The following is an 18,028-nucleotide window of genomic DNA, read 5'->3' on the forward strand; positions in this document are numbered from 1 at the left end:
GGTGAGGGTGGGAACCAGGGATCAAGTGGGTGGGGGCGGCTCTGGAGGCGGGTGGGAGAAAGCAATGGAGCCAGCTCCAGGGAGGGCAACTTCAGCCCCTCTCGAAGAAAGGAGCCACACCCCTAGCCACAAAACATTTTATTTACAAAATATATATACTGAATACTATACATCAGGCCCTGCCATCATGGGAACAATGCCAAAGCCAAGTTGGGGAGGGCTAGAGAAAGGTGCCCACGGAAAGGGCAAAGCTCTGTTTCCTGCCACCCTTCCACCCCAGAAGGAAAAAGTTCCCATTATCCCTGGGAGTGGGTGGGAGTCCACAAAGGACTGAAGGCCCAGTGGAGAGTGAGGTGATGGAGGCCGGTGCTCTGCAGGGGCTTAGGAAATAGGTGCTGCTGGGCACAGCCGGGAGGAGGAATGGAGACCCAGTACCCAGCAGGGGGAGCTGGGGGAGGGCAAGTGGGAGGGGGAAGCAACAGACCACAGGGCCCTGGACACTCCAGGACCCCACGGTTCTGAAGATCAGGGCAAGGGGGTTGGGTCATGTCTTGACATCCAGCAAGGGCATCCGCTTGTGCTGGTAGCCACTCTGCCAGCCGTGTACCACCTGTGTGGGAGGAGACCACAGGACTGGGCTCTGGGCCCTGGCAGCCTTGTAGGAGGCAGCCCACTAGCCATGGCCCAGGTTCCAGGGGTGAGGACAGAGCAGACCCCCCTCTGGTGATGCTCACCTTGGGGTCTCCCACGTCAGAGAGCAGCTCCTGCTCAGCCTCATGTAGCTCCTCAGCAGGGTCATAGCTGTACATGGGGAGCAGGTGATGGCGAAGCCGGTCCACCCTGGGGAGCAGGGGAGGGGGCTCAGCCCAGGGGGCCCACTCCCTTCTTCAAACACCTGACTAACTGTCTCCACCCCCAGCAAGGGCACGTCCAGTGGGTGCCTTTCAAGACACAATAGGGCTCTAAGAATACACGCCCCATTCTACAAGGGGCCTCTCACCAGTGGGTAAGCTGAGTCGGGGCAGGAAAACCTAACAATGGGGTGTGGGGAATTTGGGGCTTGTATCAGGATGGCTGAGGGCATCTGACATGTACACAGAGAACTCAGATCCTATGGGAAGAAATCTAAGCAGGATGCAGGGGAGGTAGCAGTGGGGACAGGGACACTCACCGCTTTTTCTTCTGGACATACATTACCTGTAATAGAGACAGCACTGTGGAGGCTGCTGAGCCCAGCACGGCCCACAAGGGAGAGGGACCCACCTCCACACCCTCCACTCCCGTTAACAGCAGGACAACTGTGATGCTGTGTGCAGGCTGGACCAGGCCCACCCCCCCAGCCCTGCCTTAGCAAAGGTGTGGGCGTATATGTGTGTAACATGGGGGCTCCTTACCACAGCCACCACCACCCCGACCAAGGTGATGAGGAAGAAAGGCCCCAGCACATAGCCCACCATGGAGTCACTGTTGGCCTGGGGGGCATTGGGAACTGTGGTGTTCCTCATGACATCGGCAGCATGGGCAGAGGTGCCTCGGGAGGGCGCCTCCACTGGGCTCCCTGGGGAGGAGGAAGGGAGGTTGTCAGTTTCACCCAGGGTGACGGCCAGGCTCTGGATCCCTCCCAAGAGCTGGCGATACATGAAAACTTAGGTCAGGTACTGGGACAAGGGGTCCTCCAGGTCAACCCTTGCTAGGCTTAACCCTCCAATGACTCTCAGCAAATACTGGTGTAAAGGGCACCAAGGGGAGGCCCAGACCCAGGGCCTGAGACCTGCCCAGCTCCTATCCCCAAACCAGGGTGGGGCCTGGCTCAGGTGCTGGCCAAACATTTGCAGATCTCAACTCCTGGGGAAAGGTTAGATGTAGGTTCCCAGCTCCTGCCAGCACCTATGCAGTGGAGCAAGATGGGGAGATAAGGTAAAAACACGAGGTCTTGCACTGTGGCGTAGGGAAGGCCTAGGAGCATTTGCAGGAGCCAGCCTCAGTCTGGTCCAATAGCCACACTTCAAGCTATAGGCCCCATGCCCTCCTTGTCCCTGGTGTCACTCCAGACCTATAGCCTAGACATCCTCTACTCCATTGGTCTCATGTGCCAGGGTGGGCACAAGTGGGCAGAGCTGGACTGCATCTGCGAGGTGATGTCACCTCCCTCTGGTCCCCACCCTGGGCTCCGCCCAGGTCCCTCCCCTCTTGGCCTGGGCTGATAGGCGGAGGTGGAGAGGATCAGCTCCCACCGACAGAGGCAAGGAGACTGTCCATGGCCGGCTGCACGAAGATGCCCCAAGAGCCCGGTTCGCCTGGGTCTCCATCGGAGGGCAAGGTATGAGCTACCTGTCCCGGTGTCCGTGGGGACACTGGGCTTGCCCAGTTGCATGCACATCGTCCCATGGTCGAGGGGACATGCCGAGGTGGGGAGGGTGTCAGGTCGCTCCTTGGATGAGGACCAGCAATAGGCGAGCGGGAGGTGGTTCCTGAGCGCTGGGAGGCTCAGGCCGAAGGAGAGGTATTTGTGGGGAGCGCAGAAGGGCCCGGGCATCCTGGAATCCCGGCACCCACAGGCGTGGACCCGCGCCGGCGCTCTGCAGCCCCTCCAACCCGGCCATGCCTTACCTCCCGCCGCTGCAGCTCGGACAGTAACGCCCTCGGTTGGCTCCCGGGCCCCGGAAGAGCCGGCAGGCGCGTGATCAAAGGACCCGGGGAAATGGGCGGGGCTTCAGCCGAGGGGCGCAGCCAATCCGGTGGCGGAAGGCAGCCGGCCCGGAGACTTCTGGAGCGGCCAATCCGGAGGCGGGGGATGGGCGGTGCGACGGCGGGCACGGCCGGGCTGCAGGGCCCACCCCGCGGCGGCAGGGGGCAGCCGAGGGCCACGCAGCGGGGGGAGGAGGCGCGAGCGGGGCGGGGCTTCCCGGCGGTCCCCGGGCGGCCCGGCGGAGCGCCGGCGCGGGGACTCGGCGTGCGGCTCGCTCGGCGCTCGGCCCTCGGCCGGGGCGGGGAGGGGCCGGGCCGCGCTCGAACGGGCAGAGCGGGCGGGCGGCGACTGCGGCGCGTCCCTTCGCGGCAGGCCCTGCCCGGGAGCCCAGCGCCCCGGCGGCGTCCGTGGAGCCCTCCCAGCGCCCAGCTCGGCCCCGGGCTGAGCTCGCCCCCGCGCAGCCCCGGACCGCGGCCCGCACTGCCCTCTCTGCGCCCGTCCTCGCGTCCGTACGGCAGGCTGTGGGGATCCGACGGGGACGCAGCAAGGGGCCTAGCGCACAGCGTGCCCCGCGGGCTCAGTTCCCCGCCAGCCTCTTCCCGGTTTTCGGGGGCACTGACGGAGCGGGGGTCAAGGCCCTCTGGGTCACGGGTAACTGGCTAAGTAGATACGCTTGGGTCGAAACCTCCGTGGATCGATAGTGTGTCACATTTACTGGAGAAATCTGAATAAGACTGGTGGACTTTACCAATGTCATTGTCCTGGCTGTGATATTATACTATAGAAGTATAGTATACTTCCAGAGAAGGCTGGATGCGGGCAATCTGGCGCAGTGATCCACCTGGGAGCCAGAAGGCAGGCGGGGACTCTGGCCTCTTGCCTCTAGACACCACCATCCGTGTGGTGGGGAATCAGAGAGCGGGAAAGGAAGGAGAGAAACGCCTGGGTCTGGAGGCTCCAAGGCAGATTTCCTGGTGTCCTAAGGCTTTTAAGTCTAGAGAGTAGGGAGCCCCCCCATCCCAGGCTTGTGTCAGTGCTGGGGCAGAGGGAGGAGGCCACCCCCCAGGCAGGGCCCTCCGCATCTCACAAGAAAGTGGGGGTCAAGGACAGGTTTTAGAACCCAGGCCTCCTTGGCTGCCCACACACCCAACCTTTGTCCCCATCCTCAGGGCTTCCAACCACATACCTTGAGGGCCCTCTAGAAGCAGGCCTAGTGGTCACAGCGGCCAGGCCAGTGTATGGAAAGGGCTGAGGTCTCAGGGTCGGAGACTCAGCATGGTTTTGCTTCCCATATTCCCAGGTCAGAACACCATTCTGAGCTAGGCAGGGCAGGTGTGGCAATCCCAATTTACAAACCAGTAAGCTGAGGCCCAGAGCAGTGTGATGACTTCCCAAGGCCCTTAGTGTGATCAGCAAGGGTAAGGCAGAATGGGATGACAGGTGGGCCTCGTCCTGGACAGCTCTGTGCTGGCAAGTGCTTCAGGGCTGCATTTGTGGCCTGGATTGTTCCTATGATGAGGCTTCAGATCCCATGAGGGTACCCTCAAGCCTAGCCAGGGAACACTCCAGCCCTCCCTGTCCTCTTCATGCAGCTGCCACGTCAGGAATGGGAGGGATAGGGTAGGGCTGAGGTTGCTCAGTGCCACCCTGACAACTTTTTAAAATTTTTGTTGAGGAAGCTTGGTCCTGAGCTAACATCTGTGCCCATCTTCCTCTACACATGAGATGCTGCCACAGCATGGCTTGATGAGCAGTGTGTAGGTCCCCACCTGGGATCCGAACTGTGAACCATGGGCTGCCAAAGCACAGCATGCAAACTTAACCACTACGCCACGAGACTGGCCCCTGATCAACTTTTGACTCTCCCCTTATCCAAACCACTATGGTTAGTGCCTGGGCTTATGTATCCACTCCCACTAATGCCTCAATGATCCTTGTGACCTCCCTGCTCCAGACTCACCGAACAAATCATAAAAGCAAGACCTGAAAAGATCAAATTGTTGATGAGTAATTTAAATGCATTCCACAACAAAGCTCAAGAAGGTTTATAGGAATGCAAAAATATCCAGCCCCCAACAAGGTAACATTCATAATGTGTAGCATCCATTAAAAAATGGATCCATAAGAAATACTCAGGCATGCAAAAAGGCAGGAAAACAATCTATAATGAGAATGTTCAATCAATAGAAACTGACCCAAAACTGACACAGATGTTAGACCTAAGGAGGACAGTGAAACAGTTATTAAACTGTATTCCATATGTTCAAAAAGTTAAGGAGAGACAAGGAAGATATAAAAAAGACCTGAGCTGAATTTCTAAAAATGAAAACTACTATAATGTCTGAGATGAAAAATACACTGGATGAGATTAATGGCAGATCAGTTATTGCAGAAGAAGAGATAGTGAACATGAAGACACAACAATAGAAACTGTCCAAAATGAAACACAGAAAAAAGAATCTAGAAAAATTAGAAAAAAAAAATTAAAAGAGCATCAGTGCGCTGTGGGCCAATTTCAAGCAGCCTAATATATGGGCAATTAGAGGCCCAGGAGCACAGGAGAGAAAGAGGGGACAAAGATATTGGAAGAAATAATGGCCAAAAGCTTTCCAAACTCAGTGAGGACTATCAACCCACAGATCGAGAAAGCACAACAAATTCTAAGCACAAGAAACATGAAGAAAACTGTACCAAGGCACGTCATATTCAAATTGCTCAAAATTAGTGCTAAAGAGAAAAATCTGTAAAAATGTTATATCCAGAGGAACAAAATTAAGAATGACATCAGATTTTCACCCAAAACAATCCAAGTGAGAACACAGTGAAGCAACATCTTTAAAGGACTGAAAGAAAAAAGCTTCCAATCTAGAATATCAGGCAAAAATATCTTTCAAAAACAAAGGTGAAATAAAGACAACTTCAGATAAACAAACACTGGAAGAATTCATCACTAGCTGACCTTCACTCCAAGCAATGTTAAAGGAAGTTCTGCAGGCAAGAAGAAAATGGTACCAAGTAACAGTATAGACCTGCCCCAAGGAATGAAGACCTCTGGTTATGGTTAACTACAGGAGTAAACATATAAATTTTTTTATTACTTAAATCTTTTAAAAAGGTAACTGTTAAGAAAATGATAATGTATTGTAGAGTTTGTGCAGCCAGAACATTTACCAAGATAGACCATATTCTGGGTCATAAAACAAGTCTCAAGTTTCAAAGGATTCAAGTTAACATATATGAAAGTAAAATATATTACATCAATAGCATAAAAGCAGGACAAGAAATGGAAATACGTTATTGTAATGTTCAGACATGCATGAGGTTGTATAATATCACTTAAAGGTGGACTCTGGCAAGTTAAAGATGTATACTGTACACCCTAAAGCAACTAATAAAATAGCAGAGTTATACTTAATATGCCAACAAAAGAGATCAAATGGAATAAAACATACTCAAGTAATCCAGAAGGTGGCAGAAAAAGAGGAGACAAGAACAGATGAGACAACTAGAAAACAAATAGGATGATAAACTGAAACCTAACTATACCAGTAATCACATTAAAGGTAAATGGTCTAAACAACTCAATTGAAAAGCAGAGATTGTCAGAATGGATAAAAAAGCAAGACCCAATTATATGCTTCTCACAAGAAATGTACTTTTTTTTTTTGGATGAAGTTTAGCCCAGAGCTAACATCTGCTGCCAATCCTCCTCTTTTGCTGAGGAAGACTGGCCCTGAGCTAACATCATGCCCATCTTCCTCTACTTTATATGTGGGATGCCTACCACAGCATGGCTTGCCGAGCAGTGCTATGTCTGCACCCAGGATCCAAACTGGCGAACCCCGGGCTGCCAAAGCAGAACATGCACACTTCACTGCTGTGCCACTGGGCCGGCCCCCAAGAAATGTACTTTGTATATAGAGACTCAAATAGGGTAAAAGCAAAAAGGTAGAAAAAGATGCACCATGTTTATGCTAGCCAAAAGAAAGTTGGGAGGGCTATAATATCAGACAAAGTTGATTTCAGAGCAGAGAATATTACCAGGGATAAAAAAGGTCAGTTCATAATGACAAAGGGGTTAATTAATCAAGGACATAAAAATCCTAAATGGTCACATGTCCAATAAGAGAGCTTCAAAATATTTAAAACAAAAACTGATAGAACCGTAAGGAAAAACAATCGCAATTATAGTCAGAGATTTCACTACTACTCTCTCAGTAATTGATAAAACAAGTAGACAAATAATCAGTAGGATATAGTAGATTTGAACAACGCTATCAATCAACTTGACCTGATTGACATTTATAGAATACTCCCCCTAACAATAGTAGGATACATATTCTCAAGTGCACACAGGGGGGCCAGCCTGGTGGCGCAGCAGTTAAGTTTGCACGTTCCACTTTGGTGGCCTGGGGTTTGCTGGTTTTGATCTCTGGTGTGGACCTATGCACTGCTTGTCAAGCCATGCTGTGGCAGGCATCCCACATAGAAAGCAGAGGAAGGGGCCAGCCCAGAGGTGCAGTGGTTAAGTTCTCATGTTCCACTTCTGCAGCCCAGGGTTCGCTGATTCAGATCCCGGGTGTGGACATGGCAGTGCTTGGCAAGCCATGCTGTGGCAGGCGTCCCACATATAAAGTAGAGGAAGATGGGCATGGATGTTAGGTCAGGGCCAGTCTTCCTCAGCAGAAAGAGGAGGATTGGCAGCAGATGTTAGCTCAGGGCTAATCTTCCTCAAAAAAAAAGAAAGAAAGAAAGAAAGAAAAAGCAGAGGAAGATGGGCACAGATGTTACCTTAGGGCCAGTCTTCCTCCAAAAAAAAAAAAAAACCCTAGTTTAAGTGCACACAGAACATTTATCAAAACAGAGCATATTCTGGGCCTTTAAACAAGTCTCAATAAATTAAAAATAATTCAAGTCATACAAAGTATGTTCTCTGATCACAATGGTTATATTAGAAATCAATAATAGAAAGACCCTTGGAAAATCCCCAAATATTTGGAAACTGAATAACAAACCTCTGGATCAAATAACTAGAAGATATTTTGAACTGAATAAAAATGAAAACACAACATATCAGAATTTGGGGACACCTCTAAAACAGAGAGAGAAATTTATAGCATTAAATGCTTATTTCAAAAAAAGAAAGATCTCAAGTCAATGACCTCAGCTGCCACCTGAAACCAAAGTATGCAGAAGAAAGGAAATAACAAAGATCAATGCAGAAATCCATGAAATACAAAACAGAAAAATCAATGAAACCAAAATCTGCTTCTTAAAACGATCAAGAAAATCGATAAACCTCTAGCCAGATTGATCAGGAAAAAAGAGAGAAAATACAAATCACCAATATCAGGAATGAGAGCGGTAAAATCACAACAGATTCTGCAGATTAAAAAAAATGAAGAAGAAAGAACTATTGGGAACAACTTTATGCCAATAAATTCAACAGCTTAGTTGAAATGGAGAATACATGGAAAGACCCAAATTCCCAAAGTGCACTTAAGAAGAAGTAGGTAAATTTATAACTATCTGGGTTGAATTGATACCATCTTAGCTTCAACAGCATTCAGTAATTCCTCCTATCCAATTTCATACCCCACTTATGTTACTGTTACATATTCATCTTTCTACAGTGTGTATATTTACATAGATTTATAATTAGTTTTATGCATCTGCCTTTTAAGTCATATAAGAAACAAAAAAGAGGAGTGACATACCACAATACAGTAATACTAGTTTTATATTTACCCTGTAGTTATCTGTACCAGTGATCTTTACGTCTTCATATGGCTTTGAGTTATTATCTAGTGCCTTTTTGTTTCAGTCTGAAGGACTCCTTTTAGCATTTCTTGCCGGGCATGTCTATTAGCAACAAATTCCATTAGGTTTTGTCTGTCTGGGAATGTCTTAACTTCTTCATTTTGAAGGACAGTTTTTCTGGATAAAGAATTCTTGATTGACAATTTTTTTCCCCCATCAGTACTTTAAAGATATCATCTGGGGCTGGCCCGGTGGCGCAGCGGTCAAGTTCACGTGTTCTGCTTCTCGGCTGCCTGGGGTTCGCCGGTTTGGATCTCGGATGCGGACATGGCACCGCTTGGCAAGCCATGCTGTGGTAGGCATCCCACATATAAAGTAGAGGAAGATGGGCACGGATGTTAGCTCAGGGCCAGCCTTCCTCAGCAAAAAGAGGAGGACTGGCAGCAGTTAGCTCAGGGCTAATCTTCCTCAAAAACAAAAAGATATCATCCTACTGATTTCTGATGGTAAATCAGCTGTACCTTAGGATGTTAACTATAATTCCCATGGTAACTACTAACAAAACAATTAGGAAATATACAGAAAAGGAAATGAAGAGGAAATCAAAATGGTACACTAGAAAAAAAAATCAAAAACAAAGGAAGGCAGTATTGGAAGGATTAAGGAACAAAAAAGACATGACATATAGAAAATAACACTATGGCAGAAATCCTTCAGTATCAGTAATCATTTTAAATGTAAATGGATTAAACTCACCAATTAAAAGACAGAGATTGATGATGGTGCACAACATTATGAATATACTTAAAGCCACTGAATTGTATATTTAAAAATAGTTAAAATGGTAAATTTTATGTATATTTTACCACACACAAAAAAAGACAGATTGGTAGAATGGATTTAAAAATGATCTCACAGGACTTAAATAGACATTTCTCCAAGAAGATATACAAATGGCCAGTAAGTACATGAAAAGATGTTCAACATCACTAATCATTAGGCTAATGCAAATCAAAACCATAATGAGATACCACTTCACACACATTAGGATGGCTATTATTTAAATAAAACAGAAAATAACAAATGTTGGTGAAGATATAGAGAAATTGGAATTCTCGTCTACTGCTGGTGGGAATATAAAATGGTACAGCCACTACAGAAAACAGTAGGCTGGTTCCCCCAAAAAATTAAGAATAGAATTACCATATGACCCAGCAATTCCAGTTCTGGGTATATGCCCCAAAGAACTGAAAGCAGGGGTTCAGACAGATATTTGTACACTCATGTTCACAGCAGCATTCTTCACAACAGCCAAAAAGTGGAAACAACCTGAGTGCCCATCAACAGATAAACGGATAAACAAAATATGCTATATACCTACAATGGAATATTATTCAGCCTTAAAAGGAATGAAATTTTGATACGTCTACGACATGGATGAGCCTTGAAGACATTATGCTAAGTGAAATACAGGCATGCCTTATCTTAGTGCACTTGGCAGATAACTGAGTTTTCTACAAGACCCTCCACCAGCACACAGATTATGACTTGCTGAAGGCTCAGGTGATGGTTAGTATTTTTTAGCAATGAAGTATTTTTTAATTAAGGTATGTGCATTGTTTTTTCAGACATAATGCTATTGTACACTTAATAGACTACAATATAATATCAACTTTTTTTGAGGTAACATTGGTTTATAACATTATATAAATTTTAGGTGTACATTATTACATTTCGATTTCTTTTTAGACTACATCATGTTCACTACCCAAAGACTAACTACCATCCGTCACTGTACACATAAACAGTTTTTACAGGCACTGGGAAACCAAAACATTTGTGTGACTTGCTTTATCGCACTATTTGCTTTATTGCGGTGGTCTGGAACTGAACCTGTAACATCTCCTCGGTATGCCTGTAAACCAGTCACAAAAGGACAAATGCGGTGTGATGTCACTTACATGAGGTGCCTAGAGTGGTGACATCCACAGAGACAGAAAGTTGGATGGTAGTTGCCAAGGCATGGGGAGAAGTGAGGGGTTACTGTTTAATGGGTATGGAGTTTCAGTTTGGGAAAATGAAAAAGGTTCTGGAGATGGATGGTGGTGATGGTTGGACAACAGTGTAGTTAATGCCATTGAACTGTACACTTAAAAATGGTTAAAAATGTGAGAAAAAATCCAAATATATGCTGCTTGCAATATACCCATTTTAGACCCAAAGACACAAGTAAGTTGAAAGTGAAAGGATGGAAAAAGATATTCCACACAAAAAGTAACTAAAAGAGAGCTTGCGTGGCTATACTAATATCAGACAAACTAGATTTTCAGTAAAAAACTGTTATAAGAGATAAAGAAGGACATTTTATATTGATAAAAGGGTCGATTCATGAAGAAGCTATAACAATTATATATGCACCAACAGGGTACCAAAACATGTGGAGCAGACGCTGACAGAACTGGAGGGAGAGACACACGGTTCTACAGGAATAGCTGCAGACTCCACACGCCACTGTCAGTAATGGACACAACACCCTATCCAGAAGACCGATAAGGAAAGAAGAGCGCTGGAAAACGCTACAAACGAACTAGACCCAGACACACACAACACTCCTCCCAACGACAGAATAGACATTGTTCCTAAGTACACAGGGAACATTCCCCAGGACAGACCATATGCTAGCCACAAAAGAAATCTTAATAAATTAAAAAACCTCTCAACAAAGAAAAGCCCAGGAACAGATGGCTTCACTGGTGAATTCTATGAAACATCTAAAGGAGAGTTAACACAAGTCCTCCTCAAACCATTCCAAAAAATTGAAGAGGAAGGAACACTTCCGAACTCATCCCAGCTCAGTATTGCCCTGATACCAAAGCCAGACAAAGACACAAAAGAAAAGAGAATTACAGGTCAATGTCTCTTATTAATATAGATGTTAGGTCATAAAAGAATTCTCCATAAATTTAAATTTAAAAAGGATTGAAATCATACAAAGTATCTTCTCTGACCACATGGAACAAAGCTAGAAATCAATAACAGAAAGAAAACTGGAAAATTAGCAAATATGCAGAAAGTAACACTCTAAAAAACCAATGGGTCAAAGAAGAAACCACTAGGGAAATTAGAAAATATATATATATATATTTTTTTTTTTTTTGAGGAAGATTAGCCCTGAGCTAACATCTGCTGCCAATCCTCCTCTTTCTGCTGAGGAAGACTGGCCCTGAGCTAACATCTGTGCCCATCATCCTCTACTTTATATGTGGGACGCCTGCCACAGCACGGCTTGCCAAGTGGTGACATGTCCGCGCCTGGGATCTGAACTGGGAACCCCAGGCTGCTGATGCAGAACATGTGCACTTAACCGCTGTGCCACCGGGCCAGCCCCAGAAAATACTGAGACAAAGGAACACATACCAAAATTTAAGGGATGTAGTAAAAGCAGTACTCAGAATGAAATTTATAACTGTAAATGCCTACATGAAAATAGAAGATCTCAAATCAACAACCTAACTTTACACCTTAAGGAACTAGAAGAAGAAGAGCAAACTATACCTAAAGCCAGCAGAAAGGCAGGACATAATAAAGATTAGGGCACAGGTAAATGAAATAGAGAATTAAAAAACAAAACAGAACAGTAAAAATCAACGAAACCAAAAGTTGGTTCTTTGAAAAGAACAAAATTGACAAAACTTTAGTTAGATTGACTAAAAAAATTAAAGAGGCAAATAACTAAAATCAGAAATGAAAGTGGAAACATTACTCCTGACTTAATGGAAATTAAAAAGATTATAAAAGAATGCTATGAACAATTGTATGCCAACAAGATAATCTGGATGAAACAGACAAATTCCTAAAAAAACACCAATTATCAAAATGGGCTTAAGAAGAAATAGAAACTCTCAACAGACCTATAATAAGTAAGGAGATTGAATCAGTAAACAAAAACCTCCCAAGAAAGCAAGTAAATGCCCATCAAATGATGATTGGATAAAGAAGATGTGGTGTATATATACAACGGAATACTACTCAGCCATAAAAAATGACAAAATCGTCCCATTCACAACAACATGGATGGACCTTGAGGATATTATGTTAAGCGAAATAAGCCAGACAGAGAAAGACAAACACTAGGATTTCACTCATATGTGGAAGATAAACTAACACATGGACAAAGAGAACTGTTCAGTGGTTACCAGAGGAAGGGGGGTGGGGGTGGGCACAAAGGGTGAAGGGGCACAGCTATATGGAGACTGACAAAAATAATGTACAACTGAAATTTCACAATGTTGTAAACTATCATAACCTCAATAAAAAGTAAATAAATCAAAAGTTTTTTTTAAAACCTCCCAACAAAGAAAACTCCAGGACTAGATGGCTTCACCAGCCAGTTCTACCAAATATTTGAAGAATTAACATCAATCCTATTCCAACTATTCCAAAAAACAAGAGGAAGGGAACACTTTCTAACATGCCAGAGAAAGATTCTGTAAGAAAACTAATATTCCTTATGAATACAGATACAAAAATCCTCAATAAAATACTAGGAAACCAAATCCAATCGCACATCAAAAAGGATTATGCACCAGGACCAAATGGGATTTATCCTAGGAATGCAAGGGCGTTCCAACATAGGAAAATCAATGTCATATACCACATCAATAGGACAAAGGAAAACAACCAGACAGTCATTTCAATAGATGCAGAAAAACACCTGACAAAAATTCAACACTCTTTCATGATAAAAACAACTCAGCAAACTAAAACTAGAAGGATAGGCTTTTCAGCAAATGGTGCTGGAACAACTGGACGTCTACATGCAAAAATTATCAACTTGAATCCATACCTTGCAACATATATAAAATTTATGATGTATGATTCTATTTATACAAAGCTCTAGAAAATGCAACAAACCTATAGTAACAGAAAGTAGACTGGTGTTTGCTTGGGGATGGAGGTGTGAGGGTCAGGAGAGAGCGATCCCAAAGAAGCACAAAAAACCTTTCGGGGGTGATGGATAGGTCCATTACCCAGGTTGTGACAGTTTCACATGAACACGTATGTCAAGGCTTGTCGAACTGTACACTTTAAATATGTGCAGCTTATTGTATGTCAATTATATCTCAATAAAGCTGTTTTAAAAAATGTGGTGAATAAAGAATGCCTTAAAAAAATAATGGAGCAAATTAAATTTAAAAAAAATAATAATGGAGCACCTAGGGAGTGCTTAGTGCATATTTATTTTATAAATGAGTTAATGGAGTTAATGACAGGTGAGTCAATGGGCCAATGCCCAGGGATTGGGAAGGGGTGACACACTAAGAAAGAGGATCCAAGACTGCAGCAGAATCTTCTTGGCCACCATCATGTTGCCCGGGCTCACCCTTGCCAGGCTGCCCCAAAGTGCCCTGACCCCACTACTCACTACTCTTGTGGCTTCAAGTAAGTCACCCAACATGGTGGCATCTCAGAGTCCCGAACTCCACAATGTAACTAATAATATCCACCTCATAAATAAGATGATTGTTGACTGAAAGAAACAACATATATGGGATAAATATTAGATCCATAATAAAGGGACTATTTCTGATTGCAAAAACACATTACTATCAAAAGTTGGAAAATATACAAAATGACAAAGAAGAAAATTAAATTACTCATAATCCCAGCTTCAGAGGGTGCTTCCTTCCAGGTTTTTCCTTCCACAGGCTCACGTGTTTTCTGAAGCTCCTTGGCATTCTGCACGCAGCCAGTCTTCCCGCCTCCAGCCTTGACTCCAGCCGTCCTTCTCACTCCCAGAAGCCCACTGTTCCCTTTCAGGAGAGCAGCGCAGGGGCCAGTCCAGGAGGGAGGAGTCCAGGGGAAGCTTTTAAGGAGATACTGGCCAGTGGAGCCGGGTCTGCCTTGGCCCCCACGCCAAACTGGGATAAAGGTCAGCCGGGTTGAGGCAGTGGGGGACCCCACAGTCCCCACCCCTGCTGTTGTGACATCACTGGCGGTCTGAAGAGGTGGGCCATGGAGCCCAGGGCCATCAAGGATTCCAGCAGCAGGGCCCCTCCCCGTCCCTGCCTCCGCCAGCCCTGCGCCTGCCGTGATGGTGCCCAGGTTCCTCTCTGGTGCTCCCACCCCAGGCCCCCTAACTGCAGGGGTCCCCCTCCACACAGGTGATTTCTCTATAACTAACAGGAGGTTCACCCTCCTTCCAAAGCCAGGCAGGGCCATGCTGGCAGGTGCGGGCGCCATGCTGGGCCTGCATATCCAGAGGGCATAAGTGAGGAGGGTCCTGAGGGAAGGGGTGGTCAGAGGGAACTCCTGACGGGCCAGCCCCCGACAGCACCAGAGGCCTGCCTGGCAAGGGATTTGCTTCCCTCTAGCTGTCCCTCACCCTCCGAACCTGTTCCACACCCAGCCCGTTTTTCTGTTGTCCTGCAGTCTCCTCCAGGCTTCAGCTCCCTCCACAACGAGGTGGGGATCAAAGTACCTGCCGCTCAGGGGAAATGTGAAGGTCAGGGGCCTGCCCTCTGGCCCTGTACAGGCAGTAGGTGTTCAAGGAATTGTCTCAACTGATGGGAGAGTACTTTGTAAAGTGGAAAGCACCAGTTAAATATGACCTGTTATCACTGGTCCGCTCCAATCTCTCACATCACGTACCCCCAGGTAGAACCAATTCCCCTTGACTCCACCCCGAAACTGCAAATCTCAGGACTGCCCCTTCCTTCTGCAGTCTCAGCCCCAATCTTCCCTTGCCCGCAGGAAGTGACCAGCCTGCCAGCAGCTCCTGCTCTAGGCCTGGGAAGGCTCACAGGATTCTGGGCCGAAAGATAAGGGGAGTAGCAGGAACTAGGGGTTTCCTCTTCCTGAAAAAACATCTTCCCCTCTAACCCCCAGACTCGAGGCAGGAAGAAAAGGCCAGGGCAGGGGCCTCAGAGGAGAGGCTTCTGTCGGGTTTCTTCTGATTGGTCACTGCCGTGCTGGCTGCACATTACCCTCACCCCAAAGGGAAGAGACTCTACTATGGCGCTCCCCTGTCCCTCCTACTCCAAGCTTCTCCCTCCCCAGATCCCTGAGGACGGCTCTGCATTTGTTTGCAGGTTTGGGGGAAAGTGAAGGGGTGTGTGTGGGGGGGGGGTGAAGAGGACAGGACACTGGGCATACATGTCTTGTGCTGTGGATATTCCCAAAATGCCATTTGGCTCTTTGTTTCCTCCAACCTCCATTTCCTAGGTAACTGCTCTGAACCACTTAGCTGGATACCAAGAACAGAGATACTGGGGCATGTACAGCAGTAACAGAGCCCTGCCTAGGGGAGAGGACCTCTCTCTTTCCCAAAAGGAGGGCGCAGCAGCACATGCGAATTGTGAAGCAGTGCGATGGCGTGTGACGCATCTGGAGAACTGCAAAAAGTTCTCTGGGGCGAGGGGAAAAGAAGGGCAAGGCAGGCGGCAAAAAATGAGTCTGCAGAAGTGCGCAGGGGCCAACTCACAAAAGATAATGGGTACTAATCTAAGGAGCTGGAACTTTACTCTGAAAGCTATGGGTAGGTGGAGAACCAGAAGTGTTGCCAGGGACACCGTGGGGGACGGGGGTCAGTGAAGTCAGATGAGAAGACAAGTGCCTTTGCACTTGTCAAGGTGGCAGTCCCCAGCCACTGATGGGAGCACTGGAGGCTCAGGGAAGGGAAGGCATGAACCTGTGGCAACCCCACGGTAAGTACATGGTGTTCTCTGGGCAGGCTCAGCTCTTGTATAGGAGAGGATAGGAATGGATGGGCGAATTCAGGGTTGGGATTCTGTAGAAAGACTGCAGGGCAAAGCTATCAGGTCAAGAAAGATTGAGTACATAATGGCGAACAAGTGTGTGATGAAGTGATGGGCACGAGGTTAGACCTGGCACTGGCTGGCTGAGTTTGGTGGCCAGAGCAGGATAAGCATTTTTAAAAAGATATTTTCATGTTAACATGGACAGAGGAGCTGGCTATTTACAGTACGGCTAGAGATCTGTATTCTTCGCTTAGGGTTCCAAACTAGAACACTGGTGAAAAGGAAGTCACTTCCTCTGCCTCCCCTGCAACCCTTCTTATGAGGTGTTTGGGGAGCAGATGCAAATCCAGCCTCCATTCACCACCTCCCTGTCTTCAGTTTCTGCTTTGTGGGGTCCATCTTACCCTCTAAAGTGACCAGGAGAGAGAAGTACCAAGCAGGTGAGAGGGCAGGTTCTGGCATCAGACCCCTCAGGTTTGCCTACAGTTCTTCCATTTATTACCCGTGTAACCTTGGAGATATTACTTATCTTCTGTATTTTCTTCTAAAAGTTTTGTGACTCATTTTGCACATTTGTGAATTTATTTTCATGTATGGTGTGAGGTAGGGATCTAATTTTATCCCTTTCCATTTGGCTAGTCAATTGTCCCAATGCTATTTACCCCACCCTTTCTCCATTCAGATGCACATTTCCTCTGGCTCTTACCGTATTCCCACATACCATAGGTCTACTTCTTGGTCCCCTGTTCTATTCAATTTCCTAATTTATTTCTATCTATCTGTTCTCATTTATTACATTGTTTTAGTTACTACATCTTTATGGTAAGGCTTGATACTGATAGAACACAGGACTTCCCTCGTAGTCCTGTGTTTTTCAAAATAGCCTTAGACATCTTTGGCACTTTAGCCTATGATTTTTAGAATTAGTTTGTCCAGTTCCTTTAAAAAGTAGCTTGTTTCCTTAAGCCTCCAGTTCTTTCACCATACAATGGTGATGATCACAGGTCCTATGCATCACAGGACTGCAAAGACTAAATGTAAGCAATGAACACTCTGTCCGGAGTTAAGGCCTCGAACACGAGGGGCAGTCAGTAGATAGTAGTATCATCTTCCCCAAATGCCCAACCTGATGCAGTCATTGCTCTGTTTTAAAATCTTTGTCGGCTTCCCAGTCATGCAGAGTAAAGTTCGAACAGCCTGCCAAGCCACCTGACCCCAGCTGACCTTTCCCGTGGCACCTCCTGCTTCTCCCTCCTCCCTGCTCACCATCACTATCACGTTCCAGCCCCAGTAAACTCGCTGTTACCGGAGCACAGCGCCCTGCCTTGCACATGCTGTCCCCTTGGCCGAGAATTCCTTCCTCCTCATGAATCCTCTCAGATGATGGCTCCTCTGGGAAGGAGTTTGTCACTCCCTCGGCCTTCTTTTATTCCATTTGTCACTTTGCATTGTGATTATTTGTATCTGCCGTGACTTATTTGTCTTATTTAGTGAATTTAGCACAGCTCTTGGCATTTCCCAAACAGGTGTCACTCACAGTCACCATTTAATGAGCACACACCAACTTTGGCATTGCATACACTCCTTCACCTATTTAACGCTCACAATCACTCCACAAAGTCGACTTCTTCCTCACTGAACAGGAGGGAACACGGATGGTAACTTCTCCTAGATCACGGAGCTCGCCAACAGCTGAGCTGAGACCTGAACACCGGTCTAATTCCAGCGCTCACACCTTCTCTTGTAGTAGGCAGCCTTGTGACGAATGACTGAATCCTTCACTCCATCCCACCTTTCCATGGTCCTCCTGCCCAAGGTG

The 18,028-nt window shown here is 46.5% G+C and overlaps 1 protein-coding gene and 1 long non-coding RNA gene across 4 annotated transcripts; one reads left to right on the plus strand and one right to left on the minus strand.

The window, feature by feature from the left end:
* Nucleotides 1-123: 123 nt before the first annotated feature.
* SMIM29 (small integral membrane protein 29) lies at nucleotides 124-2,739 on the minus strand. 3 transcript variants are annotated; one of them, XM_070585863.1, is made up of 5 exons: nucleotides 2,611-2,739; nucleotides 1,455-1,558; nucleotides 1,172-1,197; nucleotides 735-840; nucleotides 124-610 (listed from the first exon to the last, which is right to left on the minus strand). In XM_070585863.1, exons 2-5 carry the CDS (start codon nucleotides 1,503-1,505, stop codon nucleotides 545-547), a joined length of 249 nt encoding a protein of 82 aa, XP_070441964.1. In that variant the 5' UTR covers nucleotides 1,506-1,558; nucleotides 2,611-2,739; the 3' UTR covers nucleotides 124-544. The 3 variants fall into 3 exon arrangements, with proteins under 3 accessions (XP_070441964.1, XP_070441963.1, XP_008528663.1); XM_070585862.1 differs by having other exon boundaries at nucleotides 735-801; nucleotides 1,395-1,558; XM_008530441.2 differs by having other exon boundaries at nucleotides 1,395-1,558.
* LOC139077487 (uncharacterized) lies at nucleotides 2,198-14,082 on the plus strand. The gene is made up of 2 exons (XR_011530054.1): nucleotides 2,198-2,320; nucleotides 10,874-14,082. It is a non-coding gene; the product is annotated as an uncharacterized lncRNA (long non-coding RNA).
* The last annotated feature ends 3,946 nt before the right edge of the window (nucleotides 14,083-18,028 follow it).

The sequence above is a fragment of the Equus przewalskii genome, chromosome 19 (assembly GCF_037783145.1).
Source record: "Equus przewalskii isolate Varuska chromosome 19, EquPr2, whole genome shotgun sequence".
Lineage (NCBI taxonomy): Eukaryota > Metazoa > Chordata > Mammalia > Perissodactyla > Equidae > Equus > Equus przewalskii.